At 44.8% G+C, this 27,006-nt stretch overlaps 1 protein-coding gene and 1 long non-coding RNA gene across 4 annotated transcripts in view; one reads left to right on the top strand and one right to left on the bottom strand.

Annotated features, from left to right (window-relative positions):
• ARID4A (AT-rich interaction domain 4A) overlaps positions 1-20,781 on the bottom strand; it is a 54,339-nt gene extending 33,558 nt beyond the window's left edge. The window contains exons 1-9 of one of the 3 annotated variants that reach the window (XM_069951228.1): positions 20,692-20,781; positions 17,247-17,303; positions 15,363-15,473; positions 13,180-13,245; positions 7,802-7,892; positions 6,840-6,919; positions 6,631-6,725; positions 3,932-4,061; positions 294-373 (exon numbers count right to left, since the gene is read on the bottom strand). In XM_069951228.1, the coding sequence (XP_069807329.1) occupies positions 294-373; positions 3,932-4,061; positions 6,631-6,725; positions 6,840-6,919; positions 7,802-7,892; positions 13,180-13,245; positions 15,363-15,473; positions 17,247-17,252 (659 nt within the window). In that variant the 5' untranslated portion in view covers positions 17,253-17,303; positions 20,692-20,781. Of the gene's footprint in view, positions 1-293; positions 374-3,931; positions 4,062-6,630; positions 6,726-6,839; positions 6,920-7,801; positions 7,893-13,179; positions 13,246-15,362; positions 15,474-17,246; positions 17,304-19,842; positions 19,877-20,009; positions 20,367-20,691 lie in introns of those variants that run through there. The other 2 variants (XM_069951227.1, XM_069951229.1) reach the window with 2 other exon arrangements.
• Positions 20,451-24,373, top strand: LOC138771486 (uncharacterized). The gene is made up of 4 exons (XR_011359626.1): positions 20,451-20,693; positions 21,480-21,583; positions 22,277-22,570; positions 23,895-24,373. It is a non-coding gene; the product is annotated as an uncharacterized lncRNA (long non-coding RNA).
• The last annotated feature ends 2,633 nt before the right edge of the window (positions 24,374-27,006 follow it).

Genomic DNA, 27,006 nt, shown 5'->3' with positions numbered 1-27,006 from the left:
ACCTGTACAGAGGTCACTGTGCAGGGAGGAGGAGGGGAGCTGTGAATGGTAGATCCTGTGTTATCTCTATATATAGGAGTTACCTGTCACTGTAATCCTGTTCATGATGATAATGAGATGACTGCAGATGGTCATTGGTCAGTAAGAAAGCTGTAAGATGTCACAATTTTTATTTTTTTAAATATAGCCTAAGACGTGATGACCCAATATTTGTAAGAGGAGATTATAATTACACACAAACATAAAACTTCCTATATTTTAAGAGAGGGAAGAACATTTTAAAAATCACTTACAATTTTGCATCCGCGAAGGATCGAACCAAACACTGGTCTTTTTTCACGGATGTCTCGTCACTGCAACTAGGAGAAACAACCTGAAGCAAGAAAGGGGTGAACAAAAAAAATATAAAAATTCGGATAAAATGAAAGAATTGATACAAAAAATATGTATATGTATCAGATATGCACAAACTCTATTTAATTTGGTAGTTGGATGACATATCAAAAGAGATGAGGAGGCGCTGTAGCCCTCAGAACTCCTGACATCCTATGATATACCTTATGTTGTAAGAACTTCAAAGATCAACTGAGGTAAGATAACATGGCAATGTTTAATTTATTGGCCTCCAATACGGTCTTGATCAAACATACCCCTGCTGCAAGATGAAGGAAGTGTTAGAGTAATCTCTGCAGAACTACTTATAGCTATGCACACTAGAGATGAGAGCAATTTAAGCATGCTCGGATCTGTCTGAACTAGGGCGTGCAGCATTTGAATTCCGGTGGCTTGAAAAAGTTGGATGCAACCCTAAGGAGTCCTGGAAAATATGGGTACAGCATCTAATTTATGCAGTCACCGCTAATCAAATGTCGCTCACACGAGTTGCACTCATTTATATTATGCACCAATTCTCAAAGAGCCAAAAAAATATGGTCAAGGGTGTATCTGCACACGTGCATTGCCGGTCAAGCAAAATTACATTGAACATTTCCTACAATATATTTTTTTTTTTTTTACAAAAAATGGGTGCACACCGACGTCACTCCTTGCCCTCCTCAGACAATAGCTTTCAATTTTTCTCCTCTCAGCTGTGTTGCAATGGGCTTTAATTTCCAGCCCAACCTGGATAAATAGGCCTTTTCTAGATAATTCCTAACAAAGAAAAGCAACGCAGCCCAGACAGGATGCCAGCTATGTATGCTGTATTAAACCGCTAAGACAGGGCTGCTGGTGCCAAGCCAACTTTAAAGAGGCAATAAACAGATGTTACATAGAGACGACTGTTTCCACAGAGTCAGGAATACGTTGCTAAAGACCGGATTACAATGTAAGCATTTACAGGACTGCTACCAAGTTCACTGTGTAGTGACCGTAACATTAACCTTGCTGTAATACCAGATCTTTACCAGCACCTGGGCATATACTGATCATTATGAGCCGAGATAATAAAGCACATCTGCATCTATATACTGCACCACATTGTGCATGTACTGGCATCTCCCAGACCCCTTATAAAACACCACATCCAATACAAAGCCTTTGTATATACCACTAAGAAAACCTCCTGTATATGCTGACATCAAAACTAAAATGTAATACACACAAGCCAACCATTATTCAGCATTTCTATTCAACAGACATTAGCCTAAGAAACAAAAGGGGAGATTTACTAAAAATTCCTGTTCAAAGTGTGCCAAAGCACTGGCGTTCATGCTGTGCGCCAAATTTATTATGCTTTTCAGACACCTTTTATGTCTCACTGAACAGTTTTGGAAAAATAATAAATTTATATATATGCAACTAATTTTTTGTAATAGTTTGGTGTGTGTTATATGTCCTGCCCAGTGGGTCTAGAGGCCAAAACATCATAGTAAATTAATATAGTGTAATTTTGGGTCATAAGATTTGCTGGCAGGCAAGAACTTACATTCATATTACACACGTGTGAATGCAGTCTAACGAAGGGAAGAAAGACTTAAAGGGGAAATAACCATCTGGCCAGTTTTCTGCTTCTCATGAATATCCAGGTCTATTGGCTTCACACACATAATGGAAAGGACTACTTATTGTCCATGTTACTCAGGAGGATCTCTCTAGATGAGCTGCACAGAACAATGTAAGTGATACATCATTCTGTTCGGCTTCTCTGTCACTAGTTTACGCTACCCTTAGATAGGATCATGAGCCTGCTGACAGTCTCTCGAAGGCTCTGTACACATCATTATCTAATACTATAAAACATAAAAGTGCATATATTTTTCACAATGAGAGCTCTTGGCATTAAAGCGAACCAGTCACTCAGATTTTTTGGGTAACGCTAACGCTACTAGCAGCGCCCAGAAGATGTGCCAAGTGCTCCCTTACCATGTTTTCTGTGTCTTCTCTAAGACCTTTAGCTGATGAAACAAAGTCTTTTATTCCAGTGCACAAGATAGGGCGTTGACTAGTCATGGCTTTCTGCTTGTCAGCGTGCTCTGCAGGATGCTTCACAGTAAAAGCAGACAGTTAGAAGCCTCTTTTCCTGTTTATCAGCCCTGCAGCATGCTGACAAGCAGAGAACCATGACTAGTCATGGGCCAGGAGACTAGTTCTCGACTCCCTGCCTATCTTGCGTGCCAGAATAAAAGACTTTGTTTCATCAGCTAAAGGTTCTACAGAAGATTGGTGATTGGTTTACTTTAGAGAAGAAATCCGGGCAAAGGTAGGGAAAAATAACCAAAAAAAAAAACACCATGGAGAGTAGGGGGTGATCATAAAGTGATACTTCCTCAACCCGGTGCTCCCACAGGACTGCGCCCACCACTTCCTGTCAGCCTCCTGAATCTCCCAGGTTCCTGTATAGTCGTGACCAGACAGGAACTACCCCGCTCAGCCAGTCAGTGACTGCAGGGATGTCCTGCCTCAGTCACTGACTGGCTAGCAGCCTTTTTCCAAGCCAGGTCGTATTGTTACAGGTTCAGGAGATACAGGAGACCAGTGGGGGGACATGAGCTGCAGGGGCAGCAGGATTGGCATCACATCAGTATTTTGCTTTCACTAACCCCTGCCCTCTCTGTTTTTTTACCTTTGCCTGGAGTTCTCATTTAAGCCCCCTGTATGTTGCTGCACACATAGCCTGAACATGAGGTGAACAAAACCTGAGCATGACATTTTTCAATGTTACCATATGGTGAAATTTATAGTTTGAATTACAGCTCGTATTTTAGAATTATTTTTTTTTAAAGTGACTGAAAAAAAGGAGTGCAGATTAGGTCACTGAATGGGGCTAATGGCTTATCAGTGTCAAAGAGTAAAAATATGTGAAATATGGGGCTAATATAGGAACTTTTGCCATGTGATGCAAAGCGGTTTTTCTCCCCCTTGATAAAATTAAAATTTTTACTCAACAAGCTTACTCAACAAACTTTTACTTAACAAGCCCAAAATAACCAACAGACATCTAAATACTGACTAGATCAAACAGTGAGTATTAGGCTATGTTTACACTACGTAAAAGTACGGCCGTTGTTGCCATTGGCAACAACGGCCGTACTTTATGTGACTGTGAACACTGCCTCTACTTCAATGGGATCCCGGGCGGAGCGTATACACATCGTATACGCTCTGGCCGGGATCCCATGCGGACCCACAAATAACTGACGTCAGTTTTCTGCGGCCGCAATTCAGTGAATTGCGGCCGTAGGAAACCCTGTCAGTTCACACAATAAAGCGAGCGGCTCCAGTCTTCGGCTGCGCCCGCATCAGAACACTGCCAGAAAGATCATCTGGCTGGTACTACAGTACCAGCCGGGATGATCCGGGAAGAGACCGGCTGTTCCATAACCCGGCACGGTCACGAAACGGCCAGTCTCTTACAAAGTGTGAACATAGCCTCATGGTGTATATCCCAGCCAACAACTCCAACCCTGAGACTATAAAAGGTGCCACTCACCACAGCAGTATAACATTCTTTTGTCGTGCTGCAGTTCACACTCACAACTTTTCCCAATAATTCATCCCCAATGCGTTTTACATCTTCATCTTCTTCTTCACTACTGCTTTCTTCTTTCTCATCTTCCGTCCTAGATTAATAAAAAGAAGGAAAATAGAAGCTGCATCTAGACAGTATTTGTTCTGTATCATGAGGATATACATTTCACCATGATTTTGCATGTCTGTTAGTATAAAATTTGTAATATATATATATTTTTTTTTTAAAAGTGAACCTGTTGTTCTAACTTTAAAAACATAAGGCAACAGGGGATATGAAATGAAGAAAGTTTGCAATATTATTCATTCATATATAATATATATATACAGTGGTACCTTGGTTTAAGAGTAACTTGGTTTAAGAGCGTTTTGGTTTAAAAGCTCACAGTTTTTCAAAATTGTGACTTGGTTTAAGAGCATTGCTTTGGTTTAAGAGCTCCCTATACTGGGTGGGAGCGCAAGTGGAGGAGGGACATGGTCTGCATAGCGGGGTCTACAGCACTGTAGTCTGACCTAGGAAGTCTCCCTCACCTTCCAAATCATAGCAGATCCACTTCAGGCTGGGGCTTGCATCAGGGGACAGGGCTGTGGAGGTAATAGCTCTATAGCTGTAACCCCTCTCTCCCCGGACAGACAGTGCTGCTATACTGTGACCACATCTGCCCTGCTCATTCCTTCCTGCTCCCTGCAGTCTGTCAGCCCTTGTGTTTCCCATCCTCTCCATTACTGTACAGAAACTTATAATATGACATATTCCACTGTTTCTGATGTTAGTTTCATAATTTTAACATGTTATTCAGTATAATAAATCATTATTTTTGTGGTGTGCGGAACCAACTGTCTGCATTTCTATAATTTCTTATGGGAAAATTTGCTTTGGTTTAAGAGTGGATTTGGATTACAAGCACGGTGTCGAAACAAATTATGCTCGTATTCCAAGGCACCACTAATATAAATATATATTTTATATATATATATATATATATATATATATATATATACTTTGTTAGGCTTTATAACAAAACTATACTTACCAGAAAACCAAGTCCAGTGTCCTGAAGGCAGATTTTTAGTTTTTGTACTGTTTGGAAAAAAAAAGAGACTAAACAAATGAAGTCCCGACCAGTACAGAGAGTCACAGCTCAATGTGTCCATCAATCACATGACTGCCTTCTCTCTGAGCCCTCTGATGACCTGGACTTGTTTTTTCAATGAGCACAAGAATAAAAAGCTGCCTTTAGGAGACTTGACCTGGATACAAGTTAGTATAGCTTACGCATAATAACTAAAAATAATAATTATTGTAAATTGCAAACATGCTTTATATCACATCCCCTGTTGATTCAGATTTTAAAAGTTAGAATGACAATGTCAATTAAAGGTCACATGATTTTATACAGTTTAACTTTTTTATTATTCCTCATAAACATGCATTATTTTAACTCTTTGACATATGACTGTATGTTGGAGAGAAGGGGATACACTACTGATTAAGAGCTTAGGGTACTTTCATTTTTGTACATGTCAGAAGTGTACTTCTACAGAGTTAACACGCTGCAGGTGCCTCAGTTAAAATACAGGCCATAACCAGTCAAAACTGAAAGAAGGTTCACCGTGATAAATCATGATGGCATAACGCTAGTGGGTGATACTATCAGACTACTGGGAGGCTGACTGTTGAGATAGCCACTGATCCTGCTCAGCAGAACTCCTTGTCCAGTGCAACACTACCCCATTCTGGGAATTGGTGGGGGGCCCACAGGTCAGGCTTTCACTGATTATAATGAGATAAGTCAGGATACCAAATGACTTAAAGGGGTATTCCGGGAAAAATTAACATTTCCCCCATCCATAGGAATGAATAGAGCCGCAGGTCACGTGCCGACCCGGGGCCCTATTCATAACAGAGCCAGTAGGGTCTGATATGGAGATCGCCGGGGGGTTCAGGGGTCGGAGCTCCCCGCGATTTCCTGTGGATAGGGGAAAAGTTCATTTTTCCCCGGAGTACCCCTTTAAGGCCTCCTACACATCTTCGCTTCTCCCCAACATTCTGTCTTGGAAAGAAGGATCAGACATGTTGAATTTTAAAGCACAAACCTTTTGTTCTCCCTAAAGATAAGCTGCCACAGCAAGCAGGCTCAGCTAAACAGAGCATACATGCATATGGCGATGGGGGAAGAAAGGATTAGCCATCAGCTGAAGTGCTTGCCCAACAGCTAGTGAAGGTGTATGGGCAGATAAAGTTTCATAATTTTTTTAATATTTAGAGCCACAGACGGCTTATAGTTTAAGTCCAATATCACCCAGAGGTGCTCTATATTTAAACTGAACATAATGGGCTTTTAGTAGACAAGGGAGTAATCTCTATGGTAACCTCATAATTAAAGAGAGGCTGGCAAACCAGTAAACAGTGCGCTGGACTGGAATTTCCCAGGCTTTCAAGAATTGCAGAAGAATTATGATCAGGTGTGAATATTTTAAAGCTTTAAATTCTGATCACGCCGCTATCATGTTACAATACCCTAGTGGAGAGAGAAAAAGTTTCCATTTCACACTGCAGGTTCTTCAGAGTAAAGCTGATCTGAGAGGAGCAGAGGGTTAAAAGTATAAATACAACAGTGTATAGGAAATCTACACAGGGGGGAGATCATCATTACTTACATTGGAAGAGACGACCTTCTTCCCCTGTTAGATTTTTTCCCAATGACAGGAGTTCCAAAATGCTCTGGATTGGTTAGTGGAAGTTGGTCCAAAGTCTACATGAGAAAGAAGTAGAAATGTTAAAAGAAAAAAAATGTGAAAATTCCTGTACTTGGTATTCAATATACTGGATGCTCATTTGCTCATTTAGAAAATTGCTTGAGGATTACCTCACTCTCAGCAAAGTGCCTTTCCCCCTTCAAACACAATGATGTCCGCCTCAAGGTCCTTTCATCACCATCATCAAATACTTAAAAAAATAAATACATAAATAACGTTAATAAAAAGGCAAAAAGTTCTCGCTACAATGAAGGCAGCCATTATGTGGTCTGAAAAAGTATACTGACTCATACAGCGACTTCCTTCCTGGTTTTACACAGGACATGTCTAATCTTTAAGTAGTGACAACACGCAGGACACTTAGAGCTCATCATGTCTCCAGTGTCTACCTATTAAACCATTTACCTGTGTTTATGTGTAATCCTCTGGAGTGCAAGATAACATGACAGAGCTGAGGGCAAGCACAACATGAACTTTAGAGTTACACAATAAAGTCAATGTCAAGCACTGTAAAAAATATTTGTAACTTTGTAGTAAAAATGTAGCTAATCTATTGAGTGTGTTCTGGACGTTTGTGTATAGTTAGCCCACATGCACAGTGTCCTATGGCAATGATGTCTGCAACCAGAGTGCAGGCAGGAACTGCCATCCGGAGGAAATAAGAATATATTTTTTTGCAGGCTTTGGGCCTATAACTTTGACGATTAAAACTGCAACAAAGTGTTACGTTCACACGTTCCATGAATCACATACACTGTGGACCAGAGGATCAAGGGAATCATAGACCTCCCAACAGCGCGGCTGTGTCAGTACAGTACCACGTACACACACCAATCAAACTTCAGAGTCACTATAGTAGTTACTCTTTAAATGATTATTCCAGATAATTACTACAAAATGAAACACATATATGTCAATGTCTGAGATGGGACAGGGATTGGTTGAATGGACAGGTTCTTGCACCAACACACACAAATCCCATCTGGAATATATATTATCTGGAAACCTTATATCAAAGGGCTGAATTTCTGTGCAGTTGTATCTAGCAATAAGATGACAAAATCTTACTCACCCACAGTATACCAGCTAGCATCCGTCAGCTTACTTATTACGGCTTCCTGGAGGGATCCATCAGGTGCTTTCATCTCAACTGTTGCTCCAACCTACAGTGAGACACCAAAGTGTAAAATCAGAGTCTGCATATTATTATACATCTTTTTATCTGGAAGCGTGCAGGCATTTAACTCCTTTCCCAAAAGGGTTTAAGTATTTTGGACGGCAAGCATGGGGTAGAACAGTGTTGGCTAACCTTGACACTCCAGCTGTAGCAAAACTACAATTCCCATCATACCTGGGCAGCCAAAGCCATATCTTTGGTTGCTCAGGCATGATGGGAATTGTAGTTTTGCAACAGCTGGAGTGTCAAGGTTAGCCAACACTGGGGTAGAATGAGGTGCTATCTAAACACCAGAAATGACGGACCCCACTACACTACAATAGGTCTGATCAGAATTTATCATAACTCACTTAAAAGCAAAAAACGTATTTCTATTTGTCCCCAAAGGCAACGTACAGTGGTTGTTTTCATCCTTTATGTCACTGCTGTTTGCATCTAGTTTCACTGAACTGTGACACTGTGCAAAACTAAACTGAAGTTCATAATACAAAGTTAGGCTAAGTTCACATTGCCACATTTACTTCAATCTCCTAAATGTAGTCAGCTGGTGTTTATGCTCAGGCCACTTCCCGCTGGTACATGCTTATTTGCCTGGACATTAAAAAGTAGGGAACACCACATTATTGAGTCCTTGCGTATACCAACAAGTATGCCAACCCAGTGTATACCAACATGCAGCCCAAACATATGTTCATTCATATGCAATACATATGTAACTCAAGCACACAAACAAAAGAAAAAAACAAATGAAAGGCACATCTACTATTAAGTGCTGCAACAAGTAAAACCGAATTTCACTGCTGAAGAACCGAGGGTTTCCCCAGCCCACTTCTCAAACTGGTAATAGCTGATTGTAGGGGCCAGCAGCAGTATGTAAGCACCCTCACCACATTATCAGTTTAACCAGACTAGAAGTCCCCTTGGGGATATCCCAAGTCCACAGGGGGGGGGGGGGGGGGTTCATGCCCAACAGCTGCTCCATTCATTCTCCCCCCCCAAAAAAAGAAAAAAAAGCAAGCACATATATGTACACTGCTGCCCCATTCTTGAAACCAGTGATTGCCAGCAGTCAGACGCACACCATCAGTTATCCCCTATCCTGCAGATAACCCCTATCAATGTTTTAATTACTAGGATACATACACAGCTATAACCATATTAGAAATAACCTTCACACATACAGGATTGCAGCAGATTTCACGCTGCGAGTTCTGCAGTGAAATCCGCAGCAATCCTGTGTCCTGTCATTCTGTAGGGTTACGTCTTTTTTTTTTTTTCACACCGCTGCCTGTAAAATACATTACTGGTCCATTCTCCGGTCTGCTTCTAAAGTAAGGGAGCCGGGAGAAACAGAAGCAGGCTGGAGCGCGGACCTGTAATGTATTAACCAGGCAGTGGTGTGAAAAATCCGCTGCGAGTATGTTAACCTGTCAGAGACATGAGACAAAAGTTTTGATCGGTCTAGATCTGACTGCTCAGACCCTTACTGATCGGGAAAACGAGTGGGGAGAAGAGTCGGGCTCATAATGTAAATCTATGGAGCCCGACCTTTTTTTTTTTTTTTTTTTAACACAGAGGATGTGCACCAGCTCTGTCTTCTCCCCGCTCATTTCACCAAACAGTAAGGGCCTGCACAGTCAGACCTGGACCGATCTAAACTGTTGACATATCTGCTTGACATCAACAGAAAAGAGAAAGTCCTACATGTTAAAAGTTTTTACAAACGACACAGACACTTTAACCTTCAAAATAGATACCATAACTGCATTCATTATAACTATTCCCAAGTTTCAAAGATAAAAGAATAGTTGATGCTGGTGGCTACCCAGAATCCCCCCGGGTATACAAGAACCTTTCTTTCCTAAATTTTGATTAACCTTCATAAGTAAAGTGCTTCTTGCTGAGCTTGCAGTCTTCTCCAACCACCTCCATCTCTCTTCCCCAGTGTCCAGCGCACGGGGAAAAAACAATGAGACATCATCTCATGCTCTAAATGCAGAGGGCCGGAGCTAAATGAGCAGCGACTAGCAGCTTATTGTCAGCATCCACATATGGACTTCCTAACCATACTGAACAGCCAAAAATACACATAGTAACATTACATTTTGTTGTGCTTGGCTTTACTTAAATAAGCAGAGCTAAGAAAGGTTCCTAGAAATGCTGCTGTGCAAAAAGCCAATGACTATAAAGTGGTCTTCTGACTAAAGCCCCTATTCCACGGGCCGACTGAGGAACAAAGGAGCGATGTCATCGCTTGTTTGGTCCTTTTTCCCTGCTCGATGCCCAGGTGATCGCTAGATTGTCTGGGCAGCCCATAGAGGATAGCGGCGGTTGGCTGCCGCTGCTCCTATTCCACAGAGCGACGGCAGCAGATCGCTGCTATCACAGTCTTTGTCTTTCAACATGGTTGAAAGACAAACGACAGTAAACGATCGGCCAACATGAACTATGATGGCTGATCCTTGCCTTCTATTCCATGGGACGATTATCGGCCGTAACGTCCCATGGAATAGGGCCTTAACACTGCAGTGTGAGATGGGGCGGTCATTATGTGAGGCTGCTTCTCTGTCTGTTCTACAGAACATTACCAAAGCATCTCTGTGCTTAGCATCTGACCAATTACTATCCAGGACCTGACAAGATTGTCACAGCACATCTCTATCAACCAGGCTGTGCCACGTGTACATAAAAGACAAGAAGTTTTGTCGGGATGTTATTGTAGCAGAGAGACCTCCAGAACATCCTAACATATGAGAAAAAAAAATAAATAAATGAGTTGTCCTAATAGACTAATACAATAAGAACCCATTGCCATCATCATGAACACACACACGGCAGCACCATTTACTATCTACAGAACTGCTAAAGTGTCCATTGCAATGGAAAACATCCCCCCCCCCCCAATTCTCAAGAAAATGGGGTTCCCAGGAGTGAGACCCACCGCAATCTGTCCTGTCAATAGGGGATAAGCCTTTATGGAGAGACAAGGCCAACCACATATTTAACAAGAGAGGAGGATACCAAGTACTCAATCCAGTTATCTCCTTATAATAGTACAGTATATCCTAAAAATAATTTGCACTCCCACTTTATTTTCAATAATTCGGGATGTTTTTCTACAGAAGTATACCCACAGCGAGTTAATCCCATGCAGTGAGCTGGTTATAATGAACTTCACGCCTACACACACTTGGGTCAGTTATTTTGGGCTAAACCAAAATTCACTGGGCTAAAGTCACCAGCACAGTGGAAAAAATCATTATTAAACCATGTTAGGAGGATACACAGAGGAAAATAACATTGCATCCCAATAAGAAACTAGCAGCCTTTCTGCTCATGAGAGGAAATGAGATGAGAGAGTATGTGAATCTCTCTCATGGTTTCTTTTACCTGGACATTACCTTTAAACTTCTGATATATTAGATGCTTAGATCAGTTGGGGTCTAGACACTGAGACCCCACTGATTGCGACCAAATACAAGGAAATTCTCAGATAAGCACAGTCTTTGCTCACTCCCTTAAGACGGGTTTCTTAGAAAGTCTAAAAGGTCCTCATACACTTTACTATTGTCATCAGTACCTCCCACTTGCAGAGGATTTCATTGTCAGTATGAAGTATATGGGGCTCTTCTGACAAATGATATCGGTGTAGGCAGGGGCAGGCATGACAGAAAATAAACACCCGATCGCTTTACTTTCTCTTCTCAATCGCTGGAGACAGCTAAAAGTGTCATTGTCATACAAAGAAAAAGGTTTCTGACATATAGCAATGTCAGAAGTGTGTATCGGTGAGGTCCGGGTGCTGCGGCCCCCACCGATTGCTAGAATGAAGGTGCAGACCCGCACTCAGACCTTTCATCTCCACTATAACAAGCGGTCTACGAAATAATAAATATTTATTTGTATAGCGCCAATAGATTTTTTTATACACAATACGGAGGTTACATTTACACATTATAGACTAAAATAATTAAAATAAAGATACAAAGGGGGTGAGAGACCTGCTCAAAAGAGCTTTAGGACTAGGAGGACTAGGGGTGTCACAAGAGACAACAAGTGCTTTATTTGCCGATGGTCCAGCCATTGTACATAGAATCCTATAGGTGATTAGGTGAGCCAGTCACATGCCATTGTCTGAGTACAGGTAGAAAGTACATGTCACTGAAGGAGATACAGAGTAGAAGGGGGAGACAAGTTTAGGGAATGTTAGGGAAAGAGTGTCTGAAGAGGTAAGTCTTTAGGGCAGACAAGCTTGAAACTGTGAGCGTTGGGAGTCTATGGAACTTCCGGCAATTCCATATACCAGAAGTTCTATATGCTCCCATTATAGCTCAGAGTGCTCGCATTAGCAGTTTATAGCAAACAAGAAGGGCCCGAGTGAGTCTGCCCCTAATGCCCCTATTCCACGAGTCGTTTGTAGGAGCAAACGAGCGCTATTAGCGCTCGTTTGCTCCTCGTTCCCCGCTCGCTGCCGCCGCTATTCAACGCGGCGTCAGCGAGCGGGTGAGTGCGGGAGGGGCGGCGGGGAGCTGCTGGGGGGGGCTGCCCGGGGGATCGCTGATCGTCCGGGCAGCCCATAGGATATAGCAGCATCTGCTGCCGACGGTCCTATTCAACGGAGCGACGGCAGCAGATCGCTGCTATATCAGTCGCTTGTTTTTCAACATGTTGAAAAACAAGCGACTACAACGATCAGCCGACATGAACGATGTCGGCTGATCGTTGCACTCTATTCCACGGGACGAATATCGTTCGTAGCGGCCGTTATCGGCCGAATACGAACGATATTGCTCCTCTAAACGACCCGTGGAATAGGGCCTTTAGTTCTAGCGATCGGTGGGCATCCCAGCACCTAGCCCCCCCCCCACCACCACCAATACACACTTCTGACATGTTGCTATGACATTTCAAAAGTTTTTTCTTAAATACTTACACTTGAATGTAAGTTTGCTTCTAAAAAATAAACTAGGATTCTGGTAAATCTCAGCAAACTTGCTCAACAGCAAGCTGTGGTATATGTCCACTTTGCTGCCATTTACCCGAATCCTAGTTTGTTTTTCAACTTGAAATTTGAACTTACATAAAAGCGGTCTCAAGCAAGCGAGAGGAGACAGCACTCACTTAAGCACTTACCCCCATTTTTTACACCCAACCTCTCTATGACCAAAACTTTTAAGTACAGTTACACTAAATGAACAGAGGAAAAAACAACAACAACAAGTAGAACATACATACATAAGTCATACAAGATGATGCATAATACACAAACTTACCCGTAATGGCCCTTTAACTTGGTCATCCTGTACCAGTTGTGTAGAGCTGTCTTGTTTTAGAGTGACCTGTAAATGAAGCCACAATCAGATAACTATGTTTTGGTGCCTGCACTGTCAAACACAGGACCTTGTGGAGGAAAGAAGAATAAATCAATTAGAGGTCTGAAAATCCAATTATCGAGTAACTGGCACAGACGTGAAGAGGTGGGTCACTGGGAATACACCGCTGGCATTTCTTAACTAAGTAGATGACAAAGTGCTGTGTTACATAGACCTATAAGCTTTATTAAGCTGTGCTGTTAGCATAGAATCACCAAAAGTTTATGAACCAGTATTTTTATTTTTTTTTCTTACCAGAACAGCACTGAAATCTATTATGGCCCTTCACAGCCACAGAGCTATAGAGCACATTCACAGGCAGCAGATTTGTGGCAGAAATTTCCCCGACTGCCCCATTCATCTGTTCTTCAACAACTCTGCAGCGTGTGAATTCACCCTTATAAGGACACAAAATGTACAAATTGTCACACACAGGTAATTTTACTTTGTACCAATGCTGCTGGCCCGTAGTCCTACTGCATTTACTGGTGAATGTGTCAGAAGAACTAAACCGACTTCACTACATGACACGAAGGAAAGGGTCCAAACGGGATCTCTGGCCCTCTGTGGCCACAAATGATTCATTGCGCATCCATTTAAATACATTGTTATTGTTCACACATCTATTTACACATAAAGATGTGCGGCCAATACAAAAAATTTTAGCACCACGCGCAAAAAAAAAAAAAAAGATCAGTCGACGAGATGAGCGGGCATTCTCTCTCTCTCTCCTTGGCTGATCTTATACGGGCTGATTATCAGTGAAGGTGGTGAGGCCAATAAACAGTAAACCAGCACGTAAAGGAAAACAGCAAAATATAAAGATAAAAGGTTATTCCCATCTCATGAAAAATAGATTAAAGCCACTACTTTTTGATGCACAGTCTGGTGACTGGAAATACCACAGTGCAGGGAAGACTTTGGGCCAGTTCACACTGAGCAAAATTGGTGGAATTCTCCGTCGCAGAATCCCGCCTGCCTCAGTGTCAAACATTGTCTCTATGGGAGGGCTCGCATGCCCCCACCGCTCTCTGCTCAAAGAATTGACATGTTAATTCTTTGAGCGGAGAGTGGAGGTAGCGGAGGCGTGCAAGCCCTCCCAAAGAGGCACTGAGGCAGGCAGTATTCTGCAGCGGAGAATGCCGCCGATTTTTCTCAGTGTGAACTGGCCCTTAGCAGGGAAAGCATCAATACATTATTACTGCAGTGTCTATTTTATCTAACGTGGTGGAGGTCTCAAGTTCAGATATATCACCTTTTAAAGATAGAAATATGTGGTATTTGTAAGGCTAAGTTCACATGTGGTTGAAATGCTCACACAGGGAAAATCTGGGGCAAATTACAGTAGCAGGGAAGAGGCAATCTTTTTACTAAACCTTTCCACATGCTGCAGATTTTCTCCACCTACAATGTGGCAAGAGGTGAAATCCACAGCAAAATCCATGTACAACACATGGTAAAACTTCGAAGCAAAAAGTCACCACATTAGTGGTGATGCAGCAGGGATCACTTAAATCAATGGGGCTACATCGCCGTATCGCCACATCGCCCTAGCCTTACTGCATGCAAAAAAAAGAATATTAAAGTTTAGCTTTTTGTTATGATACTTATAGTAAGTGTTATGGACATGTTGTTTTCATTACACTGACAGATGTAAAATAAAGCTGTATGACCTGAGCCACATTAAGAGAAGGAGATAGGAACGAAGGAGATCCTTTTTAAATGCAGACCCCTTCAAAAGACACTAAAGAAAGCAAATGAATGAACATTGAACGTATGCAAAGGACTCTTGATAGCTAGTGCTGAACTATACCTCCACTGACGGAAAAAAAAGAACTAACTACTAAAAATCTTGAAGATGCAGCAAATCCAAAAGTGCACTCCAGCTGAAAGGTTACAGGCTAGCAAAGAATCACCCTCCTAACATGGGAGCCAAACTCCGCAACTGGTTTAATTATCCTGGCAGTTGTGGTTCAACAAGAAAGTTGTTTTACATTTCAGCTTATCACCACAATTACTGGTATCATTCTGAACAGAGCACATTGCAAAGCACAGAATTATGTAGAGCTACTATTACAACCTACCTTAACTTTCACCAACCGTTTAACGGTTTTAATCTTCGCCTCGCAGAAGGCACCCCGGTATTTAGCACTGACATCGGTCCCCACTGTTAGGTAGGCAGGCTCATCCGCTGCCTAAACAGACAAAGAGAAACATAGGTCTTTAACATATGCCTATATGTATAAATGCAATTACTATATGATACAATGGAATGAGAGTTCTGCCTCATTTCAATGTGGCCAACTTGCGTGGTTAACACCTCTTGCCATGTGGCACAGGGGACAGCTGCAGATATTAAAAGACATGGCAGGAAAAAAAAGAGCTACCTCAACTACAAAAAAAAACAAAAGACAAAGAAAATAACTCTGATGTCAATCTAGAAATAAGACATCCAGGGTGTGAGGTTTATGTGCTCAGGCTAATAAACATCTATTCTCCCCTACAGATCCTTCTGTTAAGTCATGGTCACTTACTGCCCAACTACAGAGGCTAGGAGAAGTGAGTATGCGCAGCCTACACAAGGCATCTAATACTTTTTATGTTGCGCAATTCACTCTACACATTACAATAATTTACCAGACAGATCTGTAAAAAATAAATCTAAGACTAAGGAAAAACAATCAAAGGAATATACGGGCCGACTATGAAATTTAGAGGGCTTTAATGGAAAGAGAGTACTAGACAAGCTTCAGCTTTGTAGTACAGAAGTTTAGGTCTGAGGGCTGATCTCAGGGACTGCAAAAGGAGGGTGTTTGTTTACACAGGCTCCACCATGTGGATGGGATAAGTACATAGCTTCCTATGAACATACCCCATGTCTTCAACAGTGAAAAAAGATCACGTCTTGCATCCAGTTAGCTCTGCCCTACTTTTTAACACCTATAACACCCATGTGACTTACACAGAAAAATATGAGGCAAACACACATCAAGCTAGTAACTGAAGTGTGCATATGAGCAACAGAGGTAAGCCAAAGAGACAAATGACAGAAGTGATAGTTTACTCTAGACAGCAGAATGCAAAGCTACCTGACAAGAGCACAGACATCTATAACATACTCATCATAGATTAGTAAAGAACCAGAGGAACAAAGAAGTTCCCATCTAACCCTAGTAAAAGCTCTGAGAGTCACAATGCCTAAAATCTCCAGTGATTTCCCTTCAAAAGGCTAGGAGCAAAACATTTATAGATGCAGCACAGCTGCCTGATTTAACCATTTCCTTACTGCAGTGTGATCTCAATGTTACACGTCACTGCAGTTTCAGGGATATCACATGATGAACAGTGACATAACTGCTACATCTGTAGACGCAGCTCTATCTCTATCTATCCATCCACACACACACACACACACACACACACTACTATATGTTTTGAGGATGTGTCACATGGAAGGAAAACAAAATAAAGGAACGTGCAGCTACAGGCTATGTTCACACTACGTAAAAGTAGTGGCCACAACAGCCGTACTTTGTACGGTGTGGAACACAGCCTGCTCTTCTGTGGGATCCCGGCTGGAGCGTATACACATAGTATACGCTCTGGACGGGACCCCATGTGGCGCCGCAAAGACCTGTCAGTTCACACAATGAAGCGAGCGGCTCCGGCCGCAAGCTTCATTGTGTACTGTGTGAAGTTCTGATGCGGGTGCGCGCTGATGCGCCCGCATCAGAACACTGCGGCCGGAAAGATCTTTGCAGAGACGGCCGTTCCATGACCCGGCCGGGTCACGGAACGGCCGGTCTGCTTACGTAGTGGGAACATAGCCACAAGTATGACAGAAAAGGTTCCATCCTCCATGCAACGGCTGACACACAGAAGCCTTGAGAGGCGGCATGGTACCAACCCCACCTAGAAAGCACTGCTGTCTGGAAAGCAGTTCCCCCTGCAGGTTTTTAGGCTCTTACCTTCATCGTCGAAGGTTATTTGAGGGATTCCAGCTCGAAGATTTGTCTTCACTACAACTGTAAAGAGGAAGACAACACACGTTACCTATGACGGCGATATAAATTCATCAATAATGTTATTCCCACTGCCCACCCGCTAAAAAGCACATGTACCAAACCCCCTGAAAACCCTGGGTGTTACTGGGAAACCACCTCCTATCACTTTGGGGGAAGAATTGAAATACATTGAATATGTATCCCCAATGCTTATGCCGTAAAGTGAGTGACAGCACTGATCTCCGCAGGGGTCACCTATGGTATGAACTGCGATGCTAGCTGGTGGGCAACTGAACTTTTCCAGAGCTGCCTGAATAATGCCAACAGGGCCCCTAATGGACAATACTAATGTACACCCCCCAGTCTGTACTAGTCTTACAGTGGCACTGATCAAAGCAATCACCTGATGACTCCTACCGCACAATACGCACAGTACCCGCCACCTCCTACCGCACAATACGCACAGTACCCGCCACCTCCTACCGCACAATACGCACCACCTCCTACCACACAATACGCACAGTACCCGCCACCTCCTACCGCACAATACGCACAGTACCCGCCACCTCCTACCGCACAATACGCACAGTACCCGCCACCTCCTACCGCACAATACGCGCTACCTCCTACCGCACAATACGCACAGTACCCGCCACCTCCTACCGCACAATACGCACAGTACCCGCCACCTCCTACCGCACAATACGCACAGTACCCGCCACCTCCTACCGCACAATACGCACAGTACCCGCCACCTCCTACCGCACAGTATCCCTCACAAAATGAAGGGGCCCCTGGCATGTTGCAGATAGTCTGATGGAAATGAAGTAATCCCTAGCATGTTGCGGTGGTCTTAAGAATTTAAGAGGGGCCTGACATGACTTGGACAGTCTAAAGATCAGGGGGTCCCTGACAAGATATGGCTGCTCTGGAGAGGATGGTGGATTCCCAACATGATGTGGAGGCCGGGGTGGGGGGCCCTGGCATGTTGTGGAGGCCGGGGGAGAGGAGGGGGTCCCTGACATGTTGTGGAGGCCGGGGGAGAGGAGGGGGTCCCTGACATGTTGTGGAGGCCGGGGGAGAGGAGGGGATGAGGGGGTCCCTGACATGTTGTGGAGGCCGGGGGAGAGGAGGGGATGAGGGGGTCCCTGACATGTTGTGGAGGCCGGGGGAGAGGAGGGGGTCCCTGACATGTTGTGGAGGCCGGGGGAGAGGAGGGGGTCCCTGACATGTTGTGGAGGCCGGGGGAGAGGAGGGGGTCCCTGACATGTTGTGGAGGCCGGGGGAGAGGAGGGGGTCCCTGACATGTTGTGGAGGCCGGGGGAGAGGAGGGGGTCCCTGACATGTTGTGGAGGCCGGGGGAGAGGAGGGGGTCCCTGACATGTTGTGGAGGCCGGGGGAGAGGAGGGGGTCCCTGACATGTTGTGGAGGCCGGGGGAGAGGAGGGGATGAGGGGGTCCCTGACATGTTGTGGAGGCCGGGGGAGAGGAGGGGATGAGGGGGTCCCTGACATAATGTGGGGCGTCTTGGGAGAGGAGGGGGTCCCTGACAATGTGGGAGTCTGCAGAGATGAAGGGGGGGGCTAACATCATGTGGAGGTCCCTGACATGTTGTGGAGGCCGGGGGACATGAGAGGGTCCCTGACATGATGTGGAGGGGGGGGGGGGGAGATAAGGGGGTCCCTGACATGATGTGGAGGGGGGGGATGAGGGGGTCCCTGACATGATGTGGAGGGGGGGGGGGGGATGAGGGGTTCCCTGACATATTGTGGGGGTCCGGAGAGATGAAGGGGGGGGCTGACATTATGTGGGGGTCCCTGACACCTTGTGGAGGCTGGGGGAGATGAGGGGGTCCCTGACAATGTGGGAGTCCACAGAGATGAAGGGGGGGGGGCTAACATCATGTGGAGGTCCCTGACATGATGTGGAGGCCGGGGGACATGAGAGGGTCCCTGACATGATGTGGAGGGGGGGGATGAGGGGTTCCCTGACATATTGTGGGGGTCCGGAGAGATGAAGGGGGGGCTGACATTATGTGGGGGTCCCTGACACCTTGTGGAGGCTGGGGGAGATGAGGGGGTCCCTGACATGATGTGGAGGCCGCAGAGATGAGGGGGGGGGGGGGCTGACATCATGTAGGGGTCCGGGGAGATGAGGGGTCCCTGGCGTTAGATGCGGGGGTCTCGGGCTGTGTGCGGGGGTCTCGGGCTGTGTGCGGGGGTCTCGGGCTGTGTGCGGGGGTCGGCTTCTCCCTCATCCAGGCGGCGGAATGTCAGGTCGCCATTGCTGGCCGGTGCCTATGACAGAGCCGTCACCTCCCGCATCCTCCTCATGTACAAGTTCCCGTAGTGTGTACGGAGCAGCCCCCGCCCCCTCCGGTCCCTCTGACACCCGGCCGGACTCCCCATATGCCCGGTCCCCCCTCCCCGGCCCCGGCAGATCTCCACACGGAGCCGTCCGCTCACACTTGCCCGCACTTCCCTCCCCGTCTCCCCCTCGTCCCCCTCACACCCCGGCGCTCCGCAGCCGCCGACCATTCAGTCCCCAGTCCCGTCACATACCTCCAAACTCTCGCCGGAGAAGTCAGCTCTCGGCCAAGCCGGATGCCCCGAGCTCAAGGATCCCGCCCCCCCTTCAACCACCAGCAGCACCGCCACCGGTCTCCGCTCCCCATAGCGCACCCCCAAAACCGTAAAGTGACCCCAAAACGGGTGAAAGTTTCACTCACACACTCGGCTCCTACAACTCCCCACTTGCACGGAACTGCAAGCAATAAACGAAATAACAAGCTGTTGAGCAGAACCAGTCCTTCTCCGAAGACTATTGGCTCATCCTCATGCCGTGGGGAGCAGACGCAGCGCCTGATTGGTGAGAGAATACAGGGCGCTCATTGGCTGCGCGAAGTTAAAAACATCATTGGCTGCCTGGAATACAGGTATAATAATTCCGTTCGCTGATTGGTTCCCAGAGGTTGGCGTCGCTCATTGGACGGCTTTCCGCTAAGTCAGTCCCTCTCTAGCTACCATTGGATAGCAAGGATCCGGATGAAGTTAGAAGAACGCTGATTGGTTAAGCGACTTGAGCGATGAAGCCGTCCCTGTCATACAATTGGCCGCTCTGTTTCCTGGAAACGGAACTAAAGCCGAGTTTAGAGTGAGCTGAAAGGGCTGCGCAAGGGGGTGGGAACTGGTGCGCGCTTACATCCAGTGCGCATGCGCTCGCCAAAGGGCTCAGCGCCATTTTGTAAGGGGGAAGTTTCCCATTTTATGCTTAGACGGGCAGGAGGAGCGAGCGGTACGGGAGGCATAGGGCTCCGAGAGACGGACAGACGCCATGGAGACCGGCTGCTTTGCCTCTATTGCCTTTCCCTCAGGACGTAGACGCGGTGCGGACGCCGTAGCGGCATGTACCGGTAAGATATTAGCTGCTGAGCAGCCTCAGAGGTCATATGAAGGCTGTGACGTTGTTGGCAATGGAATCCATTTGCTGAGGTGACATCAGCGGCGTCACAGGAAGTCATGACTGTCAAAGGAGCTGAGCTTCCGCGTGCGGTTAACCCTGTGCTGTACGGCCGTGTGGTGACTAAGGACAGCGGCTACGTGCTGCTAATGGCGGCTCTGGTGTACCGGCATCCCGGAGGCCTTGCGCCACATAATAATGAGGAACTCATACCGGGCTAGACGTGTAATATAACAGGAAAGCCGCTTTCTAGTAGCAGCCAATCACAGCGCAGCTTTTATTTCTCAGAAGCAGAACGTAGACTGATTGCTGCCCTGTGATTGGCTAGTTTTCATAAATCTGCACAACAGCAACCAATCACAGCACAGCTTTCATTTTATAAAAGCAGATTTTCAACTGATTGCTGCGCTGTGATTGGTTACTGTTGGGGTAGATTTCTTTTATTTTGCTAACACTCTTCCATAGCAACCAATCACAGCAACGCTTACATTTTTACATAGCAGCATGTGATAAGATTGCTGTTTTTGGTGATTTTTATTCCTCCCCCCCCCCCCCCTCACTGTGTAGCTGTAGCATTTATAGAAATTGTGTACATTTGTTTAATAAATACTAATATATATATATATATATATATATATATATATATATATATATATATCTCAATATATCATAACAACTCCATTTATAAGTGTGTGTGTGTATAGTAAGTTTCTTTTTAAACCCCCCTCCCTCCTCTCAGGTCTTGGTTTCCAAACAAGAAGGAAGAGCTGCAGAACCTGACATCTAACAGTCACTGATCATGTATGGCGTGTCACACTGAATGACCTGCAGGTAATGTGGAAGGTGAGTGACTGCTTGTTATATTAGAGTGAGTGTCTGTAATAAGAAAAAAGTGGAGGCTCTTTTAAAGTGACTGTACCACCAGGCCCAGGCTGAAGCACAGGAGGAGGGCCGACCCACCCTTAGTGGGAGGAACCCCCCGCCCCTCTGATAGGGTTCCATTGATTCTAATGGAGTCACGTCATGGAGGAGCTGGGGTTTCTTCCCACTAAGGGTGGGTCGCCCGCCTCCAGTGCTTCTGCCTGGGCCTAGTGGTACAGTCACATTAAGCACATTACAATTCCCACTAGAGATGAGCGAACCTAGAATTCAGTCCCAATCTGAGCGTGCAGCATTTAATTACCAGTGGCTGAAATTGTATGTCCTGGAAATCAAAGTGCTGCACGCTCAGATTGGGAGGGACCCGTGCATGCTTGAGGTTCACGCATCTCTAATTTCCACCTAAGAAAATGTACTGTATTCCTTTGATTAAATCCATTATTAAACCTGGCTGAGAAATGTTTGTCCTAAATTTCTGCTCCCATTTGCCATGGCCTGTTATGTGGAACGCCTATGGTCGCTGGGGAACTTTTCCAAAGGTATTTTCAGATGTTGGTGAACATACTCATTATTTATGGGCATCCGTAGAGATGAGATGACTTTGTGTTGGTGGAGATGTCACTTGACTTTAGTTAGACTTTTTTTTTTTTTTCCCAGATAAAAACTTACACATAGAATTGGCGTAACCATGAGATATTCCAGCATGGGCAAGAATTCCTACAGAAAATTTTCATCCTGGAGTTTCCAGTTCGGTGTCCAGGCACAGATGCACAAAGAAATGGTGAAGAGGATTGGAGAGGATGATCACTGTGTTGGACAGATGTCTCCTTGAAGTGTGGCTCTGCTGTCACTTGTGAGCTCAATTACTATGAAAAGTCCAAGAAACTCGGCTAAACATGGAAACTGGAGTACTGTGCTCACTTGGTGGAATGCTTTGGATGCACCACACAGGTATTTTAATTTATTACAACTAGTCAATAGATGCAGGAAACTGTTCCTAACACTTTTAGTACACCTCACTGGTATTTGTGGAATAGTTTATATTGATAAAATGTGTGTGGTATTACAACTGGGTCCTTATTCACTTTGATGTAGCTGTGATACCTGACACTTCCCACAACAGGTGTGTTGCGTTGTCTTTTGGAAGAAATCTGCCATGTTTGTCTAATGCAGCGTTTACACGGAACGGTTATCGTGCGAATTCGCACGATAACTTTCAAATTCGAACGATAATCGTACGTGTAAACGCAGCGAACGATCAAACGACGAGTGAGAAATCGTTCATTTTGATCTTTCAACAACTTCTCAAATTGTTGTTGATCGTTTGCAAAAAAATTCACAGATCGTTCCGTGTGAACAGTCGCTCGCCGACTTAAAGGGGTTGTCCAGCGTGGGGGCTATTTTTTCATATGGCCGGGGAGGAGGTGGCTGAAAGAAAAGATGTCCACTCACCTCCCCGGTTCCATCGCGTTGCTCCGGTTCCCGGCCGCTATCGGGGGTTTCCGCCTCCTTCACTGAGTGGCTGAGCGGACCTGAGATGTCAGGTCTCGGGCCTGCGTCAGACACCCGGAAGCGGCCGGGCACCGGAGCGATGCGGGACCCGCCGCTGGAACCGGGGAGGTGAGTGGACGTCTTTTCTTTCAGCCACCTCCCCGGCCATATGAAAAAATAGCCCCCACGCTGGACAACCCCTTTAACCAATGTGTGAGATAGGCTTAAGCGATCTCAAAACGAATTTTCCGTACGATAGTGTACCGTCTAAACGCTGAACGTTATGAAAAAAAATCGTTACTCCGACATCGTTAATCGTACGATCGGGCGAATTATAGTTTCGTGTAAACGTAGCATTATGCTGGATAAGTCCCTCAAAGTGATTGCAGAGCAGATCTACAGGGAGATTCACTTAACCTAATGAGTAAGCCATTGATCTATTTAGTCTTGTACAAGTTATTATCAGGATGGTCTCATTACAGACTTCTCCACGGAATCGGCAGCCTGGTGGTGCAGAACAACTCTTCTAAGACCATTAAGTGGATGGCTGATTTACTCGCCAGAAGCTTATAAGAGTTTCAGAAATGTGGTCATGGAGACTTTGATTTACACACATAGATATTTGTCCATTAGTTCATCTTCTTTCTGAGGCTGTTCACACATGCAGTGACAATGTGAATGCATCATTTAATTGCAGTAATTGGTTATTTCGTTGCAGTCTTGCATCGTTTCATTGTGTTGCTGCATCACTTCATTCCATTTATTCTGTTTGTCTTGTTTGCAGGAATGACTGGGACTACATGAGAAGCTGGAGCCGCACTGTTTGTTTGCTACCAGATGCTTGTAATCTTTGAGGTCAGGTAAAACGCCATAAGAGTGGTGTGGGATGTGCAGGCATGGTTATTGATGGAGATTGGAAAGAAAGATTTAGAAAAACTTCCCTTTATTGTCTGTTCCCATTCTTCACAAAGTTTTGTCAACAAGTCTCTAATACTTTATATCAGGTGGGTGGATTTGGTATAGCTAATTGTGAGTTGCTGCAAGGGTTAAACTTTCCGTTCTATGCCACAGTATTATCTGGCTGTTTGTCATATATAATGACCTTTAACCTGTATGATCTGTAATACATTTCAGATCAGCTCTATAAGCGAGATTGATCTAGTGATCTGCAGCGTTGTATGTATGTTAGTCAGAGTAGATGATGACTTCTGTAATTGTGATGTTTTGAGAGATTCCAATAAAGTTTGATACTGCTATTTCCAATGATGAGTGTGTTTTGAAGTCATTGTCAAATTGATAAACATCCATTGGTGCGGCTTGTAGTTTTTGTGCAGGACCCAAACTGTTTCTTTGGTGTAAAAATTGGCAAGAAAATGCAGTAAGGTACTATACTTACAGCAGTGACTGCCAATAGTAAGTCTGCGTTCACACTGCTATCTATCCCCCTGGATTGGCAGATGTAGAACAAGGGTGAACACGTCCCAGAAGCCAGCCGAAGGTTCTAACTGCAAATAAAAAGGGTGCCTGTTAGAGATGAGTACAACTTGAGCATGCTCAGGTCCGTCCGAATTCAAGTGTGCGCCATTTGATTACTGGTAAAGTTGGATGCAGCCCTAAGGCTGCCTGCCATAGGCTGAATTCATGTTTTGCATTCCCCTAGGGTTGCATTCAGCTTCAGCCACGGGTAATCAAATGGCGAACACTCCAGTAGTGCTAATCTCTGCCTATGTGTGTCCTCTGTTCTAGGGCAGGGATGGGGACCCTTTGGCCCTCCAGCTGTTGCAAAACTACAACTCTCATCATGCCTGGAGAGCTGTTGGCTGTCCAGGCATGATGGGAATTGTAGTTTTGCAACAGCTGGAGGGCCAAAGGTTCCCCATCCCTGTCCTAGGGCATAGGGGAGGAAACCCTCTCATTCCTTGTAGAGGTGAGACCTGCTTTTGGACTTGGAGCAGCCGCATTTTACAGGTTTCTCCTTACCCTCAGTCGGTTGCTATTTAATTGAACACATACACATCAAGGATGTTTTTGCAAATACTTGCATCTTCTCCTTTTCCTCCCATAGAGAGAGGTTTCTACAAGAACACATTTGCCAAAATATCCTGACATGCCCTACAAGTTTATCTATGCGAGTTGAGCTGGGAATACCCCTTTTAACAGCTGCTTATGGGGAATATCTATTCTCTTTCAGCAAGATTGGTATCCAGTTTATAGATCCCCTTGAATTGCAACTTTACCACCATCCTGATCAGTAAATGTTCACTTTGTGGCCTTATCTTTTACTTATACATAGATAGATGCCATCGGAGCAGAGGCTGCTTGACAAATGTGCTAGGGACCTCCTTTACATTGACTTCCCTAGTAGATTCTTTACAGAACACTAGTGAGCAGCGCATGGCTTCCTTCAATTATGTATACACTGTCTGCTGACAAGTAACATGTCCACCTGCTCACTGACTCTATATCTAAATGTAAACATTGTACTAATCTCTAGTTCTAGTACTTCCATATAGGCAATGAATTATGCTGCCAGAAAACTGCTTTGTTTGTCAGCTCACAAAATGCACTGTAGGGGCTTGGTCAAGCTGTTAAGGGTCTGTTGGCACCAGTAGAAGTCACTTAGACTTGGCAGGTTACTGTCCTTGATGATTTATTTTCATGTTGATTATATCTTGCTGTATTTCTGCATGTGAAGTGTAGGCCCTCAGGGAAATACCTTGTAGATGGCTGCTTCTTACTGCTGACGTGTTTCTATTTACTATACATGGGAAGGAAATGGAACGCCTTGTGGGAGAGCTTGTCTTCAGCAAAGCATTAGTTATTCAGGATGAGTCTCTGTATACCTAGTTTCACATGTAACCAGTAAGTTCTGGATGAAAATGGTTTGCGGTTCTATCTATTACAGGATCTACAGATCTGTCCTAATGTGGTGTACCCTGTATTTAGAAGAGCTGAATTTTCAGTGTTTGTGTCAAGCAGGGCTACGGGTCCAAATAAATGCAAGGCACTTGTGTCCATTGGGGTCCAGGTGCTTACTCACACAATTGTTAGAATGAAGGAGCAGGGCACGTGCTGTGCCATTAGATCTCAGTTTTAGTGAGCAGTCTATAGTGGAAGTCTATGGTTCTTTTGGCAATTTCACATGCAGGAGATCCCATAGACTTTAATTATAATTGTACGTGGCTGTTAAGAGCAAAGATGAAGAGTCGCATTGCATGCAGCCATGCATTATCTGCCCCTTTATACTGGAGGTCATGGTACTGAGATGCCATCATGTCAGAAGTTGGTTGAAATGATAGGTACCTGTTAGGGTAAGAAGCTGGGAAGTGATGCATTGGCTTTTTAAAAGCACAATCTTTTGCTGTGGTTCGCTCTCAAGCCCATTCAGATTGAAAATAGCCATGTTACAATTGTGCTGCAGACAATTTTTTTTCCACAATATTACTAGTGTGGATTCACCTCTAAATGAGTGGTTCTTTTGATCTTCTGTGTGTGTTTGTGTTCTCTGAACCCTCACTGTTTGACTCCCGATAGCTAGAGAAGTTGGATGCCTCCCTAGGCAGTTCTGGCAGCCCTAGGGCGACATCCAACTTCTCCAGCAACAAGGAGTCAAATGCTAAGCATTTGGGTTCAGTGAACAGTTCGGCAAGTCTGCTAAAGTCACAAAACAATCACTGTTAAGTGTTAAGTGGTGACATCCAGAATACTTTTAAAGTGTACCTGTAGTTATAAAAAAAAAACTTTTGACATGTCAGATGTTTTGATCAGTCATTGTCTCAGACCTGTACCGATTGGGAGAACAAGTGGGGAGAAGACGAGCTGCAGCACATCCACTCTTTGCTGTGAATTAAGAAGGAAAAAAAAAAAAACTTTTGATGGGCTCCTATGGAGTGCTA

This window comes from Dendropsophus ebraccatus, chromosome 13 (assembly GCF_027789765.1).
Source record: "Dendropsophus ebraccatus isolate aDenEbr1 chromosome 13, aDenEbr1.pat, whole genome shotgun sequence".
Lineage (NCBI taxonomy): Eukaryota > Metazoa > Chordata > Amphibia > Anura > Hylidae > Dendropsophus > Dendropsophus ebraccatus.
Note: the sequence above shows the minus strand (reverse complement) of the source record. Positions and strands in the feature narration are given on the sequence as shown.